This window comes from Adiantum capillus-veneris, chromosome 5 (genome assembly GCF_014529385.1).
Source record: "Adiantum capillus-veneris isolate H3 chromosome 5, ASM1452938v2, whole genome shotgun sequence".
Classification (NCBI taxonomy): domain Eukaryota; kingdom Viridiplantae; phylum Streptophyta; class Polypodiopsida; order Polypodiales; family Pteridaceae; genus Adiantum; species Adiantum capillus-veneris.
The window spans coordinates 135205416-135221949 of record NC_140935.1 but is presented as its reverse complement, the minus strand read 5'-3'; the positions used below and the strand labels follow the sequence as shown (position 1 = coordinate 135221949).

Genomic DNA, 16534 nt, shown 5'->3' with positions numbered 1-16534 from the left:
AGATAATGAAAGGTCAACATTTTTGTAAAAGTTTAGTGACTGTTTTTCTGATTCATTACCGTCGCAATTGCTGCCAGAGAGACCTGAGGACCATCGGATAGATTTGGTGCCAGGGTGTAGCCCACCAAATAGACCTCCCTACAGGGTTAGTGCGGCGCAACAGAAAGAGATTATGGGCCAGGTTAAGGAGTTATTAGAGAAGGGGATGATTCAGCCTACTTCTTCACCCTTTTGCTCCCCAGTGCTCCTAGTGCAGAAGAAGGATGGCTCATGGCGCATGTGTATTAATTAACGTGCGTTGAATAAGAATACCATCAAGAATAGGCTTCCTATTCCTCGAATTGATGATATTCTCGATCGTTTAGAGGGTGCTGCAATTTTCAGTAAGATAGACCTTAAGAGTGGGTACCATCAGATTCGTATAAGGCCAGAGGATGTGCACAAGACTGCGTTTAGAACGACATTTGGTCTTTATGAGTTTCTAGTGATGCCGTTTGGGCTAACAAATGCTCCTGCCACGTTCAACAGAATGATGGACCGGATTTTCCGCTCGCATCAACAGTTTGTTGGGACATTCTTCGATGACATGATAGTGTATTCGAAGAAAGAAGAGGAGCATAGGCGTCACTTGACCATTGTGTTCGAAGAGCTACGCAGCCACACGTTACTTGTCAATCCTAAGACAAGTGAATTCTTCTTGGAAGAGATCCACTTTCTTGGCCACATAGTCTCAAAGGATGATGTCAGAATGGATCCCGCAAAGGTCGAAGCTATTAAGACATGGCCAGACTTGAAGACTGTGCACGATGTTAGAAGCTTCTTGGGATTGTGTTCCTACTATAGAAAGTTTATCAAAAATAGTTCCTCCTGCTGCCTCTTCTGCTAGAAAGTGATAACTTGGCTTTGCTTATGTATTAACTTAGCAAAATTGCCCTACCTACTTTTGTTGGAAAGTCACTTAAAAATAATAAGTGAAAATACCAATAAATAGGAAAATAGGCTAAATGCACTGGAAGATTCCCCTAACTGATACTAATGGATTCTGATGGGAATTTCGATGATCATGTTGTGTGCAACCGGAGGATATGCATCTATGCTAAGTGACTGGGCATGCACGGTCTACGAATAGACTCACAAAAGTGCCAGATCACTGCTAATCTAGACTTGACTGAACTGACTGAACCCTGCTGTGGTGTAGCTTGTCCACGGACACATAGGGTTGGGATGATTCACGTGACAAGTTGACTTCAGATCCACTAATTGTTTTGCCAGATCTCAGGAAGTCATTTGTGGTCTAGTGTGACGCATGTGGCAGTAGCATCAGAGCAGTGCTAATGCAACATGGACGGGTAGTAGCTTATGAAAGCCGAATTTTGCAAGGCCCAAAGAGGACTATGCAGGTCTATGAGAAAGAGCTCTTGGCTGTGATTCATGCGCTTTCTAGCTGGAAGCACTACCTTTTAGGTGCTGATTTTGTTGTCCAAACACATCATCAGACCTTGCGATACTTCTTGACATAGTCAAAGTTTGTCTGAAAAGCATATGCGATGGGCAAACATTCTTTCCATGTTGCACTTTCAGATTATGCATGTGGAAGGCAAGAAGAATGTTGTGGCTGATGCGTTATCAAGGAAGCCACAAATTTCAGCTGTGTCAATTCCTTATCATCATGGGTTAGATGGCATGAAGGAACAGTATGCTACTAATGAAGATTTTGCAAGGATCTTTGAACAATTGCAAGAGGGGCAACATCATGAGCACTACCTCCTTAGAGATGGTTTTATGCTTTGTCACTAGGCCATTGCGACATAAGGTTATGGAAGAGAGTCATGTCCCACCGTATGCAAGGCATCGTGGTATTGATGCGACAGTTAAAGCGGTAGACATTCTTCTATTGGCCTACCTTGAGGAGAGATGTGGATGTCTTTGTGCGAGCATGCATAGTTTGCCAAAAGGTCCAGTTTGACAGGCAAAAGGCACCAGGGTTGTTACAACCACTGCCGATTCTGGATAAGCCATGGGAAAGCATTGCTATGGACTTTATCTTTCATCTTCCGAGAACGCCAACAGGGAATGATGGTATATGGACCATTATCTACAGGTTCAGCAAGCAAGCCCATTTTATCCCTGTCAGGAAGAAGATAAAATCTAATCAGATGGCACGCTTGTTCATGTACAATGTGTTTAAGTACCATGGTATGCAACAATCGATTATCAGTGATCGTGATCCTCGCATGACCAGATTGCTGGAGAGGATTGTTTGAGAACATGGGCACTACGCTCAACTTCTCGGCTTCGTTTCATCCACAAACTGATGGGCAGTCAGAAGAGGCTAATTCTACTGTCTTAAATCTGCTCAAATGCTATGTGTCTGATAATAAGGGCAAGTGGGAACAGTATTTGCCTATGCTTGAGTATGCGTATAATAATACGGTGCATTCGTCTACTAGCAAAGCACCTTTTGAAATTGTTCAAGGCGGCAAAAAAGTTCCTCCCATTTTGCATACAAAGGACAAGATCTTTGAGGCATATCGATATGTTGAGAACATGGATGAAATGTACAAGAAAATTAAAGTTGCCTTGGAGAAGACTCAGGCAAAACAAAAGAAGGCTGCTGATCGTCACCGTCGTGAATTGCTATTATCACCTGGTGATTGGGTGCTGTTAAGGTTCGAAAAGGCGAGGTTAAAGAAGATGAAGGGCAAGGAACGGCTGTTTGCTAAGCTCAGCATACGTTACTATGGGCCTTTTCAAGTGCTTGACAAGATCAGAGACGTGGCTTACAGGCTGAAATTGCCTGATGCGTGGAAGATTCATAATGCGTTTCACGTGAGTCTTTTAAGACCCTTCGTGGGTGATGTGCCAGAAAATATGCCAGATGAGGATCAACCAGAAGTTGAGGAACTTGATGAGATCCTGGTACCTGAGCAAGTTCTGGCACATAAAGACAGAAAAGTTAAAGGACAAGTTGCAAGACGCTATTTGGTGAAGTTCAAGAACTATCTGCCTATGGATGCAAAGTGGATGGAAGAGCATGAACTGTCAGAGTCACCAAATGTATTGCAGCTTTACCTTGAAGCCTTTGGGTTACAGCCTACTTATGCCCCAACCCAGCGTGTACAAAGGAGGGGTAATGATAGAGCTAGTACATCAAATGTACATATGAATTCACTGTAATAGATGAAAATGGCAAAAGTATGAAGGTCTCATTAAGTCATTTGTATATCTGTGTGCGACCTTTCTTGCGGATACATGCGATGATAAAAGAGTGTTCATAGCACAAGATCATCAATGGCGTGTATTTATGGTATGCAATCGAGGACGTTTGCGATTTCAAGAGGGGGGTATGTCACGGGGACATGGCAGCTGTTAACTATGTCACAAGGATGTGGCAACTACTAACCTTAGTTGTTGGTTTCTTTCCAATGGGTTTTGTTTTATTTTTGAGACCCTCTTTCAGAAGTAGCAAACGGTCAGACATTGTATGGCCAATGTGAACGGTAGTTTCACCCGCAGACGGGAAGTGGTCGGCACTGGAATTCGTATAGTAAGAGGATGTCTAGGCTCAGAGCAAGGTCATGTAGGTTCCCCCATCGCACTTAGCAAGTTGGTGGATACTAGGAAGTGAACTCAATAAAGGCCTAAAGTCAAGGTGTGACTACCAACAGAAAGTATCCGACAGTTGGGCCACATTGCATTTTTGGATGCGGTCCCAATGAGGATAGATGGTCAGAAGACCAGTGGGAGCCCAACGGAAGCATCTCCTAATATTTAGGGAACTGCTATTTTGGGCTGTAAAATGTGTTCGCGTCATTACCTCTGGTATGATTAGGGGAACACTTTACAACTCTGCCGTGAAGTCAACTGGGCGATCAGTTGGGATATTTTTAAGCGGCAAACCTGAAACAGGAAAATGCTTGTAAATGCGCCAAGTGTCACATTTTTGTGCACTTTCCAATGCAAATAATAGGTAGCGCTGAATTTATAGCTGGGAGGCTCATTCTGAAGCTCTTTGTCACAGGTTAAGAGCTATGGAGTGCTTCCTTTCCCTCTTATGTACAATGTGGTGCTAAGAGTGATGCCCTGCACGCTACACACTGCTCTCTCTCTCCCCTACGTGCAGTTATGTGATGCCCCATAAGAGGGCTCTTCATTTGATTGATGTACAGCTGTGTGGGTTCATGCTTTTGTGCTGAGGCAAGAGCCTCCTTGAGCAGGAACAGGGGTAGCTAGCTGCTACTCCATAGCAGCCATCGGTGAGGGTCATAACCTCACCGTACAGGTGCAAATTCAGCGCTGTGTATGCGCTGTAATTTAACTTTTTTCAGCCATACGGACTCCAGAACACTTGGAAATTGTGCCCCACTGCCAGAAGACAGTTAGGGGACTGTTTGGGGCTGAAAACAGGGCAAAAACCAGTAAATACAGCGTACTGAATTTACTGTTTTTGGGCAGCAATCAGAGGGTATACGCCAGTGCAAGCGAGTTCTAGCAGGGGAATTGGTTTCATGCAAGTTTTGGGGCTGTTATGGTGCCGAAATTTGGCCAAATTAGCCAAATCAGGAAGTATCTTGCGAGATACAGGTGAAGGATTCCCGGGACTCTTCTTTGTAATGTACCCTCTTAAAGAATAAAGAAATACCAAAAGACGCGCCAATTTTGGGGCCTACAGGTTGTCGGCGTCTACTCGGGGCATTCTAGCTTCCGAGCCGTGCGTGTATTCAAGTGTTAATTCCCGTCGCAGGTTTCCTTTGCACGTTGTGTGTGTGTGTGTGTGTGTGTGTGTGTGTGTGTGTGTGTGTGTGTCTAAAGTAAAGAATTTCGGGTGAGAGCCAACGCCTACCGCCCCACGCGCCGGTTTCATTAGGTCTTCCTAAAGAGATCCGAGATCACAGCTTAGAACAAAAGTCAGCTTCCATTCAGGAGCTGATGAGTTCATGCAAAACGGGGTTTTGCCATTCACTCAGGCAATATGACCTACCCCACAGATGAAATCATGACGCAAGGGCCGAACAGACTTCCAAAAAATAAAAGTAGAAAGAGGAAGAGCAACCCAGAAAAGAAAGAAAAGGATGCACGACCCAAACTCACTCCTCAAGAGAGGGCTCTTTACATCATAGAGGGGAAGTGCTTTGGATGCGAGGAAACTAGGCATTCTCCACGAAGTGCCCTAAAAAGGCACCAAAAGAACAAAACGACAAGGACGAAGAAAGGCCTAAGAGTTCAAAAGCAGCTGAGGAACGTGGACGAAAAGACAAGATGAAAACAAGACTGGTTCCAGATTGCGTGGGTACTAACCCAAGCACGATGGACGAGAGTACAGAACTTTGGCGAGCTTGGGGCAAAGTAAAAGACCAAGAAGCCCTCATCTTCTTTGATGGAGGAGCTAAGGCCAACTTCATTTCACCTGAATTGGCGGCGCGGCTCCAGATCACACCCGATTAGATGGGACCATTAGCAGAGCCACTTATAGAGGCACCCGACAGGGACATAGCCATTACACCTGTCATTGGCAAACTTCGGTTGCATTGTCAGGGTATTTGGGGCATGAGGACCTCTACATAATGCCTTTGGAAGGTTGTGATGTCCTCTTGGGAATTCCCTGGTACCACAAGAACAACGCTATGGTCAACTATCGGGCGAGAAAAGCGACTTTGACTACACAGAAGGGCAGACCATTGTACTAGATGTAAAACTTAAGGGCGAGTCTATCCCTATTCTATCGGCTTCGTCCATTTCAAAATTAACGAAATCCGGTCTGTTTGTTTACTCGATCTTCTTGAGAGAGATGAATGATGAGAATAGGACAAATATGTCTCAACTTGATAAAAAACGCCAAGATTTTCTCCACACTCATGTCGATTGCTTCTCAGAGGGCCTACTAGAGTTACCACCCTCTCGTCCTAAAGATCATACTACTGATCTAATACCTCAAAGCACACCACTGAAGCAGCCACCTTACCGTGTGAGCCGAGCCTAGAATGAAGAAATTATGAACCAAGTGAAAAACCTCTTGGAAAAGGGTCTTGTCCAGCCTAGTACTTCACCGTACTCCTCTCCTGTGTTGTTGGTTTTGAAGAAAGACGAATCTTGGAGAATGTGCATCGATTGTAGAGCTCTCAACAAAATCACCATCAAGAACAGATTTTCGATTCCTAGGATTGATGATATACTCGACAGATTACAGGGATCCTTGTGCTTTAGCAGGATTGATTTGAAGAGTGGATATCATCTAATCAGAATCGCCCCGGGAGATGTCTACAAGACAGCCTTTCGAACGACTTTTGGGTTATTTGAGTTTTTGGTGATGCCTTTTGGACTAACCAATGCTCCTGGGACATTTGACCGGATGATGATGGACAAGGATTTTCGAGAGTACAGACTATTTGTTGGCACTTTCATTGACGATATCATTGTTTTCTCCAAGGATGACGCAGAATATAGAGAACATCTGCTTCAGGTCTTTCAGGCATTACAAGATCACAAGTTGGTGATAAATGCGAAGAAAAGTGATTTTCTCCTACCAAAGATAACACTTTTTGGGACACATTGTCTCAGGACGAGGCGTGCAAATGGACCCGGCCAAGATAGAGACTATTCGTGATTTGCCTGATTTGAAGAATGTCCATGAAATTAGAAGCTTCTTGGGCTTGTGTTCGTACTACAGGCGGTTCAGTAGAAAGTTTGCAGAGGTTGCTTCCCCTTTGCATATCTTGACACAGAAAGGAGTCCCTTTCTCGTGGGGACCCACAAAGGTGACTGCCTTTCAGACTTTGAAAGGGAAATTGACTACAGGACCAGTTTTGACTTTGTCGAACTTGCAGAAGAGCTATCGAAAAAGCAGATGCGGTGGGCGAACATCTTCTAACAGTTTCACTTCCAGATTGTCCATGTGCAACGACAGAAGAATTTGGTGGCAGATGCTTTGTCTCGGAAGCCATTGATTCTGGCTATTTCCGCGATACATCATAGGAGCGTCGAGGATATGGCGATCAGTATGCCACAAATACAGATTTTGCAGACATTTTCACACGAATACGGGATGGGGAGACAGTAGCAAGATATTCCATTCGGGATGGCTACTTGATGAGGAAAACCATGTTGTGCGTTACACAGCCGTTGAGGGAAAAGGTTATGACCGATTGCCACTGTCCGTCTTTTACGGGTCACCGCGGCATTGCTACCACCTTGAAAGGGGTAGAGAGATACTTCTATTGGCCGAGACTCAAGAAGGATGTGGACGAGTTTGTGCGCAGTTGCTTGGTATGCCAGAAGGTCAAGTTTGACAAGCCTAAAGCACAAAAATTGTTACAGCCTTTGCCCATACCCACCAAACCTTGCAATAGATTTCATTTTTGATCTCCGAACACAGAGTAGTCAAGATGGTATCTGGACTTTTATTGACATATTTAGCAAGCAGGCTTATTTCATTCCAAGGAAGAAAACAATCAAGCCGAATCACTTAGCGAGACTGTTTGTGGCCCAGATCTTCAGATTACATGGCATGCCCGAGACGATTGTCTTCGACAAGGACCCCAGATTCACGAGTTTGTTTTGGATGGCTATTCAAGAGAACATTGGCACGCGGTTGCAATTCTCGTCATCCTTCCACCCGCAGACTGACGGGCAATCTCAGATTGCCAATTCAATGGTTTTTAATTTATTGAAGTCTTATATCTCGGGTCAGAAGACTCAATGGGAAAAGTATCTACCTTTGGTGAAATTTTCCTACAATAACACGATACACACTTCGATGGGGAAGTCGCCATTTGAGATTATTGAAGGTGCTACAAAGGTTCCACCCTTCCTAAGCACGAAAGATAAGACTTTTGAAGCCGATGAGTACACGCGCGACTCGGACACGGCTTTTGCCAAGGTCCGCGAGGCTTTGCAGAAATCTCAAGTAAGACAAAAAAAGGCAGCAGATCGTCATCGTCGCAATTTGAAATTGAAGGAGAATGATTGGGTACTCTTACGTTTTGAGAAGGCACGCCTAAGAAAGAAAAAGGGAAAGGGGAGGCTTTTTCCAAAGCTTAGTATGCGGTACTACGAACCTTTCCAGATCTTCGAAAAGATAAATGATGTCTCGTTCCGACCGAAGCTGCCTGGAACTTAGAGGATTCACAATTCTTTTCATTTGAGTCTCCTGAAGCCTTTTAAAGGTGACGTGCCTGAAGATGGGGAGCCTGATGAGCAACCCGAAGTGGAAGAAAACGCGGAGATCCTTGTTCCAAAACAGATATTGGCACATAAGGACAGAAAGATTAAGGGTAAAGTGAGAAGGCGGTTCTTGGTTACATTCAAGAACTGTCCTGCATTGGATGCGAAGTGTATGGAGGAGGAGTACCTAGCAGATACTCCTCACATTGTGAAACTTTACCTTGAAGCTTTTGGTTTAGCAGAGTCTATTCCAAATGGAACCCTGAAGGCTGCCGCGTAGAGATCGCGGCGGATCTTTCCTTTTTTTTTTTTTTTTTTGTTCTACCCAAATAGGGAGAGAGAATTTGCTGCCTGGTTTTGTTGCTTTATTTTCTAAGTGGCTGCCCACTTATTAAGTGGACGGCCGACATATTTTAAAATTGGTATGAACCTACCGAAAAACTCAATAAAACATTATAAGTTAAAAACAATGCTTGTCACAGCACTTCCCAAGCGTCCCTGAATGCAACCACATACACAAATGCAATGCAAACATAGATTCCTCACGGGAAAGCGTCTGCTTCTACCCGGAAAACTCGTTAAAGTATAACACCTTTTAAGAAAATCTTCTCTTAAAAAGCTTCTCAGAACCCATCTTTATTCTTGTGCTTGCATCTTTACGCATATTCCTCTTTCAAGTTCGGGTTTCTTGCCAAACCAACGAGATACTCCGTTTCCGATGCTCCCGTCACCCCATCACGTGACGCATCAGAAATATTTGTTTCCCGGTCTCTTCTATCGAACTAACGGAAAAACCTCTTCGCGATGCTTAATGTTACCCATCATATGACGCATCAGAGTTTTGCGTTACTGATGGCTTTAATAAATCCAGTAGATCTACAATTCCTAACCTTACGATTCAAGTGCACATCTCTAAATATCCTAATTTCAATAAAAAGAAATTACTCGAGAAAATAAGAAAATAGTCCATTTAGCAACAAAGACATGTAGAGAAAGATGAAATGTTGCAACATTTTGTCTCGTGAATGATTTCAACTTAGTGCATCTAGACATCTGTTAGGGATCGATGAGATTTGGATGTGATGGCTAAGTGGATGAGAACTGAATGTGAATTGAAGTACATCAAAATGTCTATCTGGATGAGATGACTGGATACTAGTGTGAGTGCATCAAGAGTTCCGGAAGGATGAGATGGTTGCACAATGATCTAGGTGTATCAAGAGTTTTGGACAAAATGAGATGGCTAGATTTAATGATTGAGCATGGTGTTCATTATGAACTAAGTGTGTGATTTTGTGCATTGCATGCTATGTGGATGTATTGTCTTCTGGGGATGGTCATGGGCATGGTTTGCTTGGTTGCAATGTGAAGTGAAAAGATATGAACCTGATACTAACAAGATTTAGTAGATCAAGACATCCGTGAAGAGATCAATGCGGTTTGCATGTGATTGCTAAACGGTTACAATGATCAGGATTTGTATTTGAGACCCTCGACAAAAATGCGATTGATTAGTGACTGATGTCTTTGTAGAAGTGTTGGATTGGTGGAGTTTGGTGCATGAGTACGTAGAGTCAATATCTACTAAAGAGAGTTTCGGTCCTTTGACTATTTTTGCACGCAAAATTGAAGGCGATTACAATTCTTTCAAAGGGGGAAATGTCACAGAGTGATGATGTGGCATGACCAACTAGAAGAGAAATGGCCGAGTAGACAAGAGAGACTGAACTGACCAACTGAAAGAACTTATGAAGCACTGGCCGTGGGCCCAAAACCCTAAAAGACAGAGCTTGGACTTTGGAGAGATTTTAGTAAATTGCGCTCACATGCTGACGTGGTTGGTCGTATGGATTTTCACGTTTTGCATTGTTGGTGCCACGTGGCAAGCTGTACGGATTTCCGCAATTTTTACTCGTTGCTTTTGCAATTTCTAGCGCTAGCTTTTGAGCAAATGCTTTTGGGGATTAAGTGCTCTGAACCTAAAGCTTTTAGGGTTTAGTGCTCTTGGGAAAGTGCTTTTGAGGCTCTACTTTTAGGCAACCCTTGTACTGTTTATAAAGAACCCTTGGGGCCTCTCTGCAGAACATCTAGATGCAGAGTCTGAGAGCAAAGAACCCTCGGGAGTTGTACCTTGATGTGAGCAATGGGCGGGGAACTCCGCTCTGCCATGTCGACTCTCTTATTTTAGTAAAGTTCGGTGATTTTGAAATTTGTGTTTCGTGTGTTGCTATTGTATTCTAGGGATGTCCACGCTTGTAACACTGCGTATCTCCACTTGCCATGTTCTAGCTCCTCATTATGATATTGCTCTCGACTAGACCATAATATATGCAATACATATGCAACACCATGGATTGGTCTATGAAACCAATCCCATCGTGTGTTCCACACACATCGGAGCTCCTCAACCCTAGATTGGAAAATACATAAACCATAAGTTTGTAACCATAAACACACACAATTCTACATAAATTATATACCTAGATGAATCCACAAATCAGGATAAGCCTAGATTCATCCTTAAAGAAAAGCGCAAGGTATTGACACATGGTAGCCACCCACAAGACAATATAACCATCAGTCCATCATGCATAGTATTGACTAAATACCACGGCATCCCCACTAACATCGTTAGTGCCCATAAGTTATACATAAATTATAATCAACAACCATAAACTTAAAAAGTCGCTTACTTTTAGTGAGAAAGGGAGACGATGTTGTCAAAAGCCTCTCCAATCTTGTCCATGTACTCATAGAGCAACCCCATAGTGCTGCCCTCCATATCAGTGATGCATAAAACTTCGTAGATTGGCTTGATTGCCTTGACGAAAGCTTTAGCCTCTAAGTACCATGTATCATCCATTGCCATGCACGCAAAAGCCTTGTATTGTGGTTCTTGATGCTCATAGCCTGCTACGGGTCTTCTTTTCAAAGGACGTCTCGAGACCCTCCACTAACTCTCAGCCCTTTGATGCGATTTCGACTCTCGAGGCCTCGAGCACTCGTAACCCACAAGGAACCAATAGTGCGGGATTCGAGTCTTCTAAGAAGATGGCTTTTGGATGGTAGTATGTGGGCAAGGCCCCTTAAATTATTCAACATCGTTGGTGGTAAGTTACGTGTGAAAGGGAATTAGGACCTTGGAAAGGCCTAAGGATATTAAAGATACGGACATGCAAAAAAACGAAACAGGCCGGGACCTGCGTGTTCCCAGAGCAGCTCAGACAACAAGTTTTCATTCCTCAAACAAGCACGCCTTCGCGCTCGATCAGAGCCCTACGCAGGGTGCAATCGCCGCTTATAGGAGGGATTTCCAAGTATGCCCAGCACGGGTCTTGGACGCCGCGAACTGACCAAAAGGGACGCCGAGAGCTGTATGTTTTGAAGAAGGGTCAGCGAGCACGTTTTGAGTGGTGCAAGTTCAAAGAGCAGGTCTTGAGGGAGCAAGGTAGTACTCTCTCGCACTCCTTTGTATTGAGTATTATCACCCGCAGTGGGCTGTGGTTTCGCTCCGCCCCCTTAGTTTGGAGGTTGAGCTGGTCACACTTGGCCGTGAGTTGACACGCATCAAAGTTATTTGTTGCAGGATTGCGTGCATTGACAGGGATCAATAATATTGTGGGAGCTTTACATAGGAATATTATTCGCTGATGAGTTGGAGTTCTTTTGAGATTGAATGCCCATGGTGATAGTTGTAGGACACATAACGTACTAGGTGGGAAGAGCCTTGCAATGTAGAGCTAAAACATGTTGCATTAATATGGAAGACGAGTAGTACCATATAGTAACCTATCAGCCCTAGATGCAATATATAGAAGTACATTGATTGTAGGATATGGTAATTATGTGCATGATATATTTGTACTTCAATTTTTAATGTGTATCCAACTCATGTTCTACTAGCTTTCCTCCATTCTTCAAATAAATTGCAGCAGAGAGGCCCAGAACTTCCTTCTACAACTCTCTCTCTCTCTCTCTCTCTCTCTCTCTCTCTCTCTCTCTCTCTCTCTCTCTCTCTCTAGCCTGGTTTTCAGGTTTATCCAATCGTAAAGAGCAATGTCAGGACAACATACCTGTAACTTGTATTTATAGGTGAGTAGCTCCTTCCGTGCATCCTCAAGAGCCAAGGAAAGCTCTACCTGCTGGCATCTGAGACTGCTGGCTTCTGTCAGCAGTCTTGCCTCGGCTTGTTTGGATTCTTTCAGCAGTTTCGCACTGTAACGTATCCACTCGCTTACTGTGGCGTCATGGGCAGGCATGTCATCGGTGGAGAACATGCGCCTTGACCTTGACGACAACAAGCGTGGCATACGGCGGAGAACTGACGTCATGAGTGCGCGCGCGCGAGAGAGAGAGAGAGAGAGAGCGAGGCTGACCTAACTTACTGCTTGAATACGCGAAGGTTTAGGCGAGGTTTAGAAGGAAGCTTGTTGAATCCCCAATTGCTTCCTCTAAACTAGCAAGTTTTACAAGGCCACAGATTGTGCAACAATAGTGCATATCGGACCCCTCCCACTACTCCCACTCCTTCACCGCCACATTCTACAATTATAACTACCTTCATGCATGGAGCACCTTCAACTATATATGAAGGTGGTGGTCTTTACTTCGTTAGCGAAGTGGCAATTTTTCGCTCCTTGGCCCCTCAGCAACCCACGTGGCTGCACCTCATCTCCCAGTAAAGCTCTAAAAAAAATAGCGCTGTAAAGTTGCGCCGTCAAATTAACAATAAAAACACGGCAACTCCCGGCAGGTTGACATCAGGAGCCAATTGCCTTCTCCTCTCCCAACTCACGGCAACTCCCGGCAGGTTGACATCAGGAGCCTATTGCCTTCTCCTCTCCCAACTCACGGCAGTTCCCGGCAAGACGAAGACCAATGACCATCAGGTTCTCTCTCTCTCTCTCTCTCTCTCTCTCTCTCTCTCTCTCTCTCTCTCTCTCCACCGACCTTTGCTTGTTGCCTTTGCATCAAAGGAGCATAATATGCCTTTGCATACTCTTCCTGCCAAAATAGCCTATAGACCTTGTGTTAAACAACAAAGCGTCTGGAATTTTCAAAAGAGCAAAAGACTCCACAGAGGTAGTTTACACACCTCATTTTTAAGCTTATCCCTGACATGACCCCAACGGTATGACCATGATGAAGCTCCTCTTCTTCATCGGTAGCAGGCGACTCAGTCCGCCTCAACTTCATCAATCATTTATCGGACTCTATGTGCTTCAAAACCTTTTTGACTATATTTCGAGTCCCACAAATGCTTCCATTGATGCCTTCACTAGCAAGTATGATACCTCCTAAGACACGCTGTTGATCTCAATCATAAATTTGTAAACAATGAAAACGGGAAACGTAGTAAGACAGCTTATACATTCGACCTCCCGGATACTGATCACTCAAGTTAAGAGATGACAACTAGAGCCTCATGAGACCAAGTCTGACTGATACCACAAGTCTTCTGATTATTATGAAAGAATCTTTGTAATGTACTTGTGATGATTGATGTCCCTGGCTCCCTTAATTTAAAGCTACCTACACACACACACACACACACACACACAACTTTCTTTCATGAGCCTCTTTTCCCTCGCCGCTTATGGAAGTGCCCTTTGTACTTATCTCTTATCTGTCTTTTGCATAGCTCTCTCTCTCTCTCTCTCTCTCTCTCTCTCTCTCTCTCTCTCTCTCTCTCTCTCCTCTCTCTCTCTCTCCCTCCCCCCCCCCCCCCCCCCAAACCACTGAAATGTTAAACACAAGAACGTGCAAAACAATGGCTTCTTCTCAAAAATGTACTCCCACAACAACGATGACATCCACATCGACATTACCAGTGGCAATCAAGACAATGCCGTGGGAGAAAGTTACAAACAAGACTAGGAAACAAATAATGATCACGACTTCGAAAAAGTTTCGAAGAAGAAGATACAAACAAAGACTATGAAACTGTGACCATGACTTCGAAGGAGAAGATACAAACAAAGACTATGAAACAACTAGTGATCAAGATTTTAAGAAGAACTTCCCAAAAGGAAAGTAAATGCCTTGGCCCCCTCTAAAGATCATGGTGTGCTCATGGATTTTGACTATGCTTTGCCCCACATCACTCTCGTAGATGCATTCAAACCCAAAAATTTTGTAGAATGGGGGTTGCAAAGACTAGCTATTGGATCATTGCCAAGCACTAACATGCCCTTAGATCACTTATGAATTTCTTTGCTCATTTCCCTCATACTTTTTCCCGTTCACATGTGAGGATCTAGGGAAGGTATTGGGTAGTTGCATGACGTTAGCTAGCATAGTTGCACGATGCTAGTTGATTAGCGACCAAAACATACTCAGGCAAACTAAAGGACCCTCTACGGGTAGAAGTAACTTCACTATTATCAGTAGGCCATCCCACACATGTTGCAAATAGGAGGATGTTTTCCATCCTCTCCGATAACTTTTTATTAAGGGAGCAAATCAATCACAATATAAACATCAAACAACAATAAGGTGTTCAAATATGTGATCCCCTATATTGTGTGATACAAGGCATAGACTATCCATTTCACAAGTTCATGAATAAGTCAGAATTACGTGTAGGATATAGAGGCAGCAATGACAAAGAAGGCAAAAATGTTATTGCTTCTCTACACCACTATTTGTGTGGCTTTTGAACAAAGCCACATGTGCACCACCTATTCACATAGAGATGAGGTCGAATGAGAAGCATAGTCTCCCATCACCCTCGTGCTTTTCACGTCATACATGTACAAAGGTGATGGCCGACACTACGGAGGACCTTCCATGTCTTCCAAAGTCAAGTCACACATTCAGCTCATACACTACACACCCCACCTACACACTATCCACCACTTCCACACCCACATCAATTTCCACTATCACCAAAAACCTTTTCTCTCCCCACTCCTCTTCACCGTAAACACATTCACACTTAGCTTCATCCATATAAACCATTGCACCTTAGATATATATCTCACTCTTCCACAAATACAATCATCGTGGAATCATAGATAGGTTATGGACGATTAAGAAGAATTGCATAAGGCATAAGCCATTGTGAAATTATGGATATTCTTTAGTCATAATGACATATGGTTTGTCATATGGGTGTACCCATAATTTTCTTCTATAAAAATTTCATGAGAAGGCACACATATGGAATCATGCACCAAAGATTAAAGCTAAAAGGTTCCTAGGGTAATTTGACATTTATTTAGCCAAATAATTTTAAGTTGTTGAGGCATTTTTTTAATGTGAATATATTTGTGGAAATTAGCTGATGAGAGATTAATGGCTATTGGTCTTGGAGTCTCTAATTAGTCAGTTGATTCTACCGCAACAACAAATTCTACTACAACGGTCATTACTTTACCGATTGGGATCATATAGCATACCACAAAGAGATCCCTCGCATGATGTAAAGAGCTCAAACTAGATATCAATCGTCCACCTCTTAATCATGTCGGCGAGCAATGCTAACTCACTTTTGCAAATCCCCTTAAAACTCCTTTCCTTCGAGCCACAATTAGAGGTTCTACAATGAGATGTCCAATAATTATAGCAACAATTGGCCGACCACGAGAAGACACGAATGTGATGACGCTCTTATCAAAGAGGGATTGGCCAAGATCCTTAGAGAGACCTGCAACAATTTAGCTATACCCAAAGATCAAAAGATAGGGCATCATGCTTTTAAATCTTCTCACTTTGACGGATGCAAAATAGGCAATGTTGTCCTCTCTTGGCTCAACCAATTCAATGACTACTTTGTTGAAGAAGCTTTCTACGAAAAGGACAAGATCAAGTGTGCTATGAACTACTTTATAGGTAAAGAAGCTATTGGTGGAACATCACGTGCAATAACTCCTATCGCTTAGCTTCTTGGCAAATACCAACAACAAGTGCGGCACAACTTTCTCTCATGACAATCTTCCTTGAAGCTTGATGATCTTGGTGTACTTCTCTTGGATACAAGGCAAGATGGTTAGCCAGTATACATAATGATTTTTGCAACGTATCTTTCTACTTTGCATGATTGAAGATGTTCCTGAAGACACACTCCAAGTCAAGTATGAAGATGGTATACACCGAGGTATTCACGCTAAACTTAGCTCTCTTAAACCTACCTCTTTGTACAAGGCAATCTCCTACACACATGACCTAGAGGAGGAAATCAATTCTATCATCAGTATGCTTCAATCTAATCAATTTTTCCCTTGCAACCACGCTTCTAAACTTTTCTCATCGGAACAACTGTAGTATACTCTTAACAATGATCAATAACCGAGTACTCACACTTTTGCTCCGCCATGCATTTTTACTGCTTTGCACAACACATTCCCCGCATGCAATGGTATTGTATTCTAGG

The 16534-nt window shown here is 43.4% G+C and overlaps 1 protein-coding gene across 1 annotated transcript in view; it reads right to left on the bottom strand.

The window, feature by feature from the left end:
* Window positions 1-12594, bottom strand: part of LOC147458147 (uncharacterized) — a 38950-nt gene extending 26356 nt beyond the window's left edge. The window contains exon 1 of the mRNA XM_086511767.1: window positions 12234-12594. Within this exon, the coding sequence (XP_086367893.1) occupies window positions 12234-12491 (258 nt within the window). The 5' untranslated portion in view covers window positions 12492-12594. The remainder of the gene's footprint in view (window positions 1-12233) is intronic.
* Between the last annotated feature and the right edge of the window lie 3940 nt (window positions 12595-16534).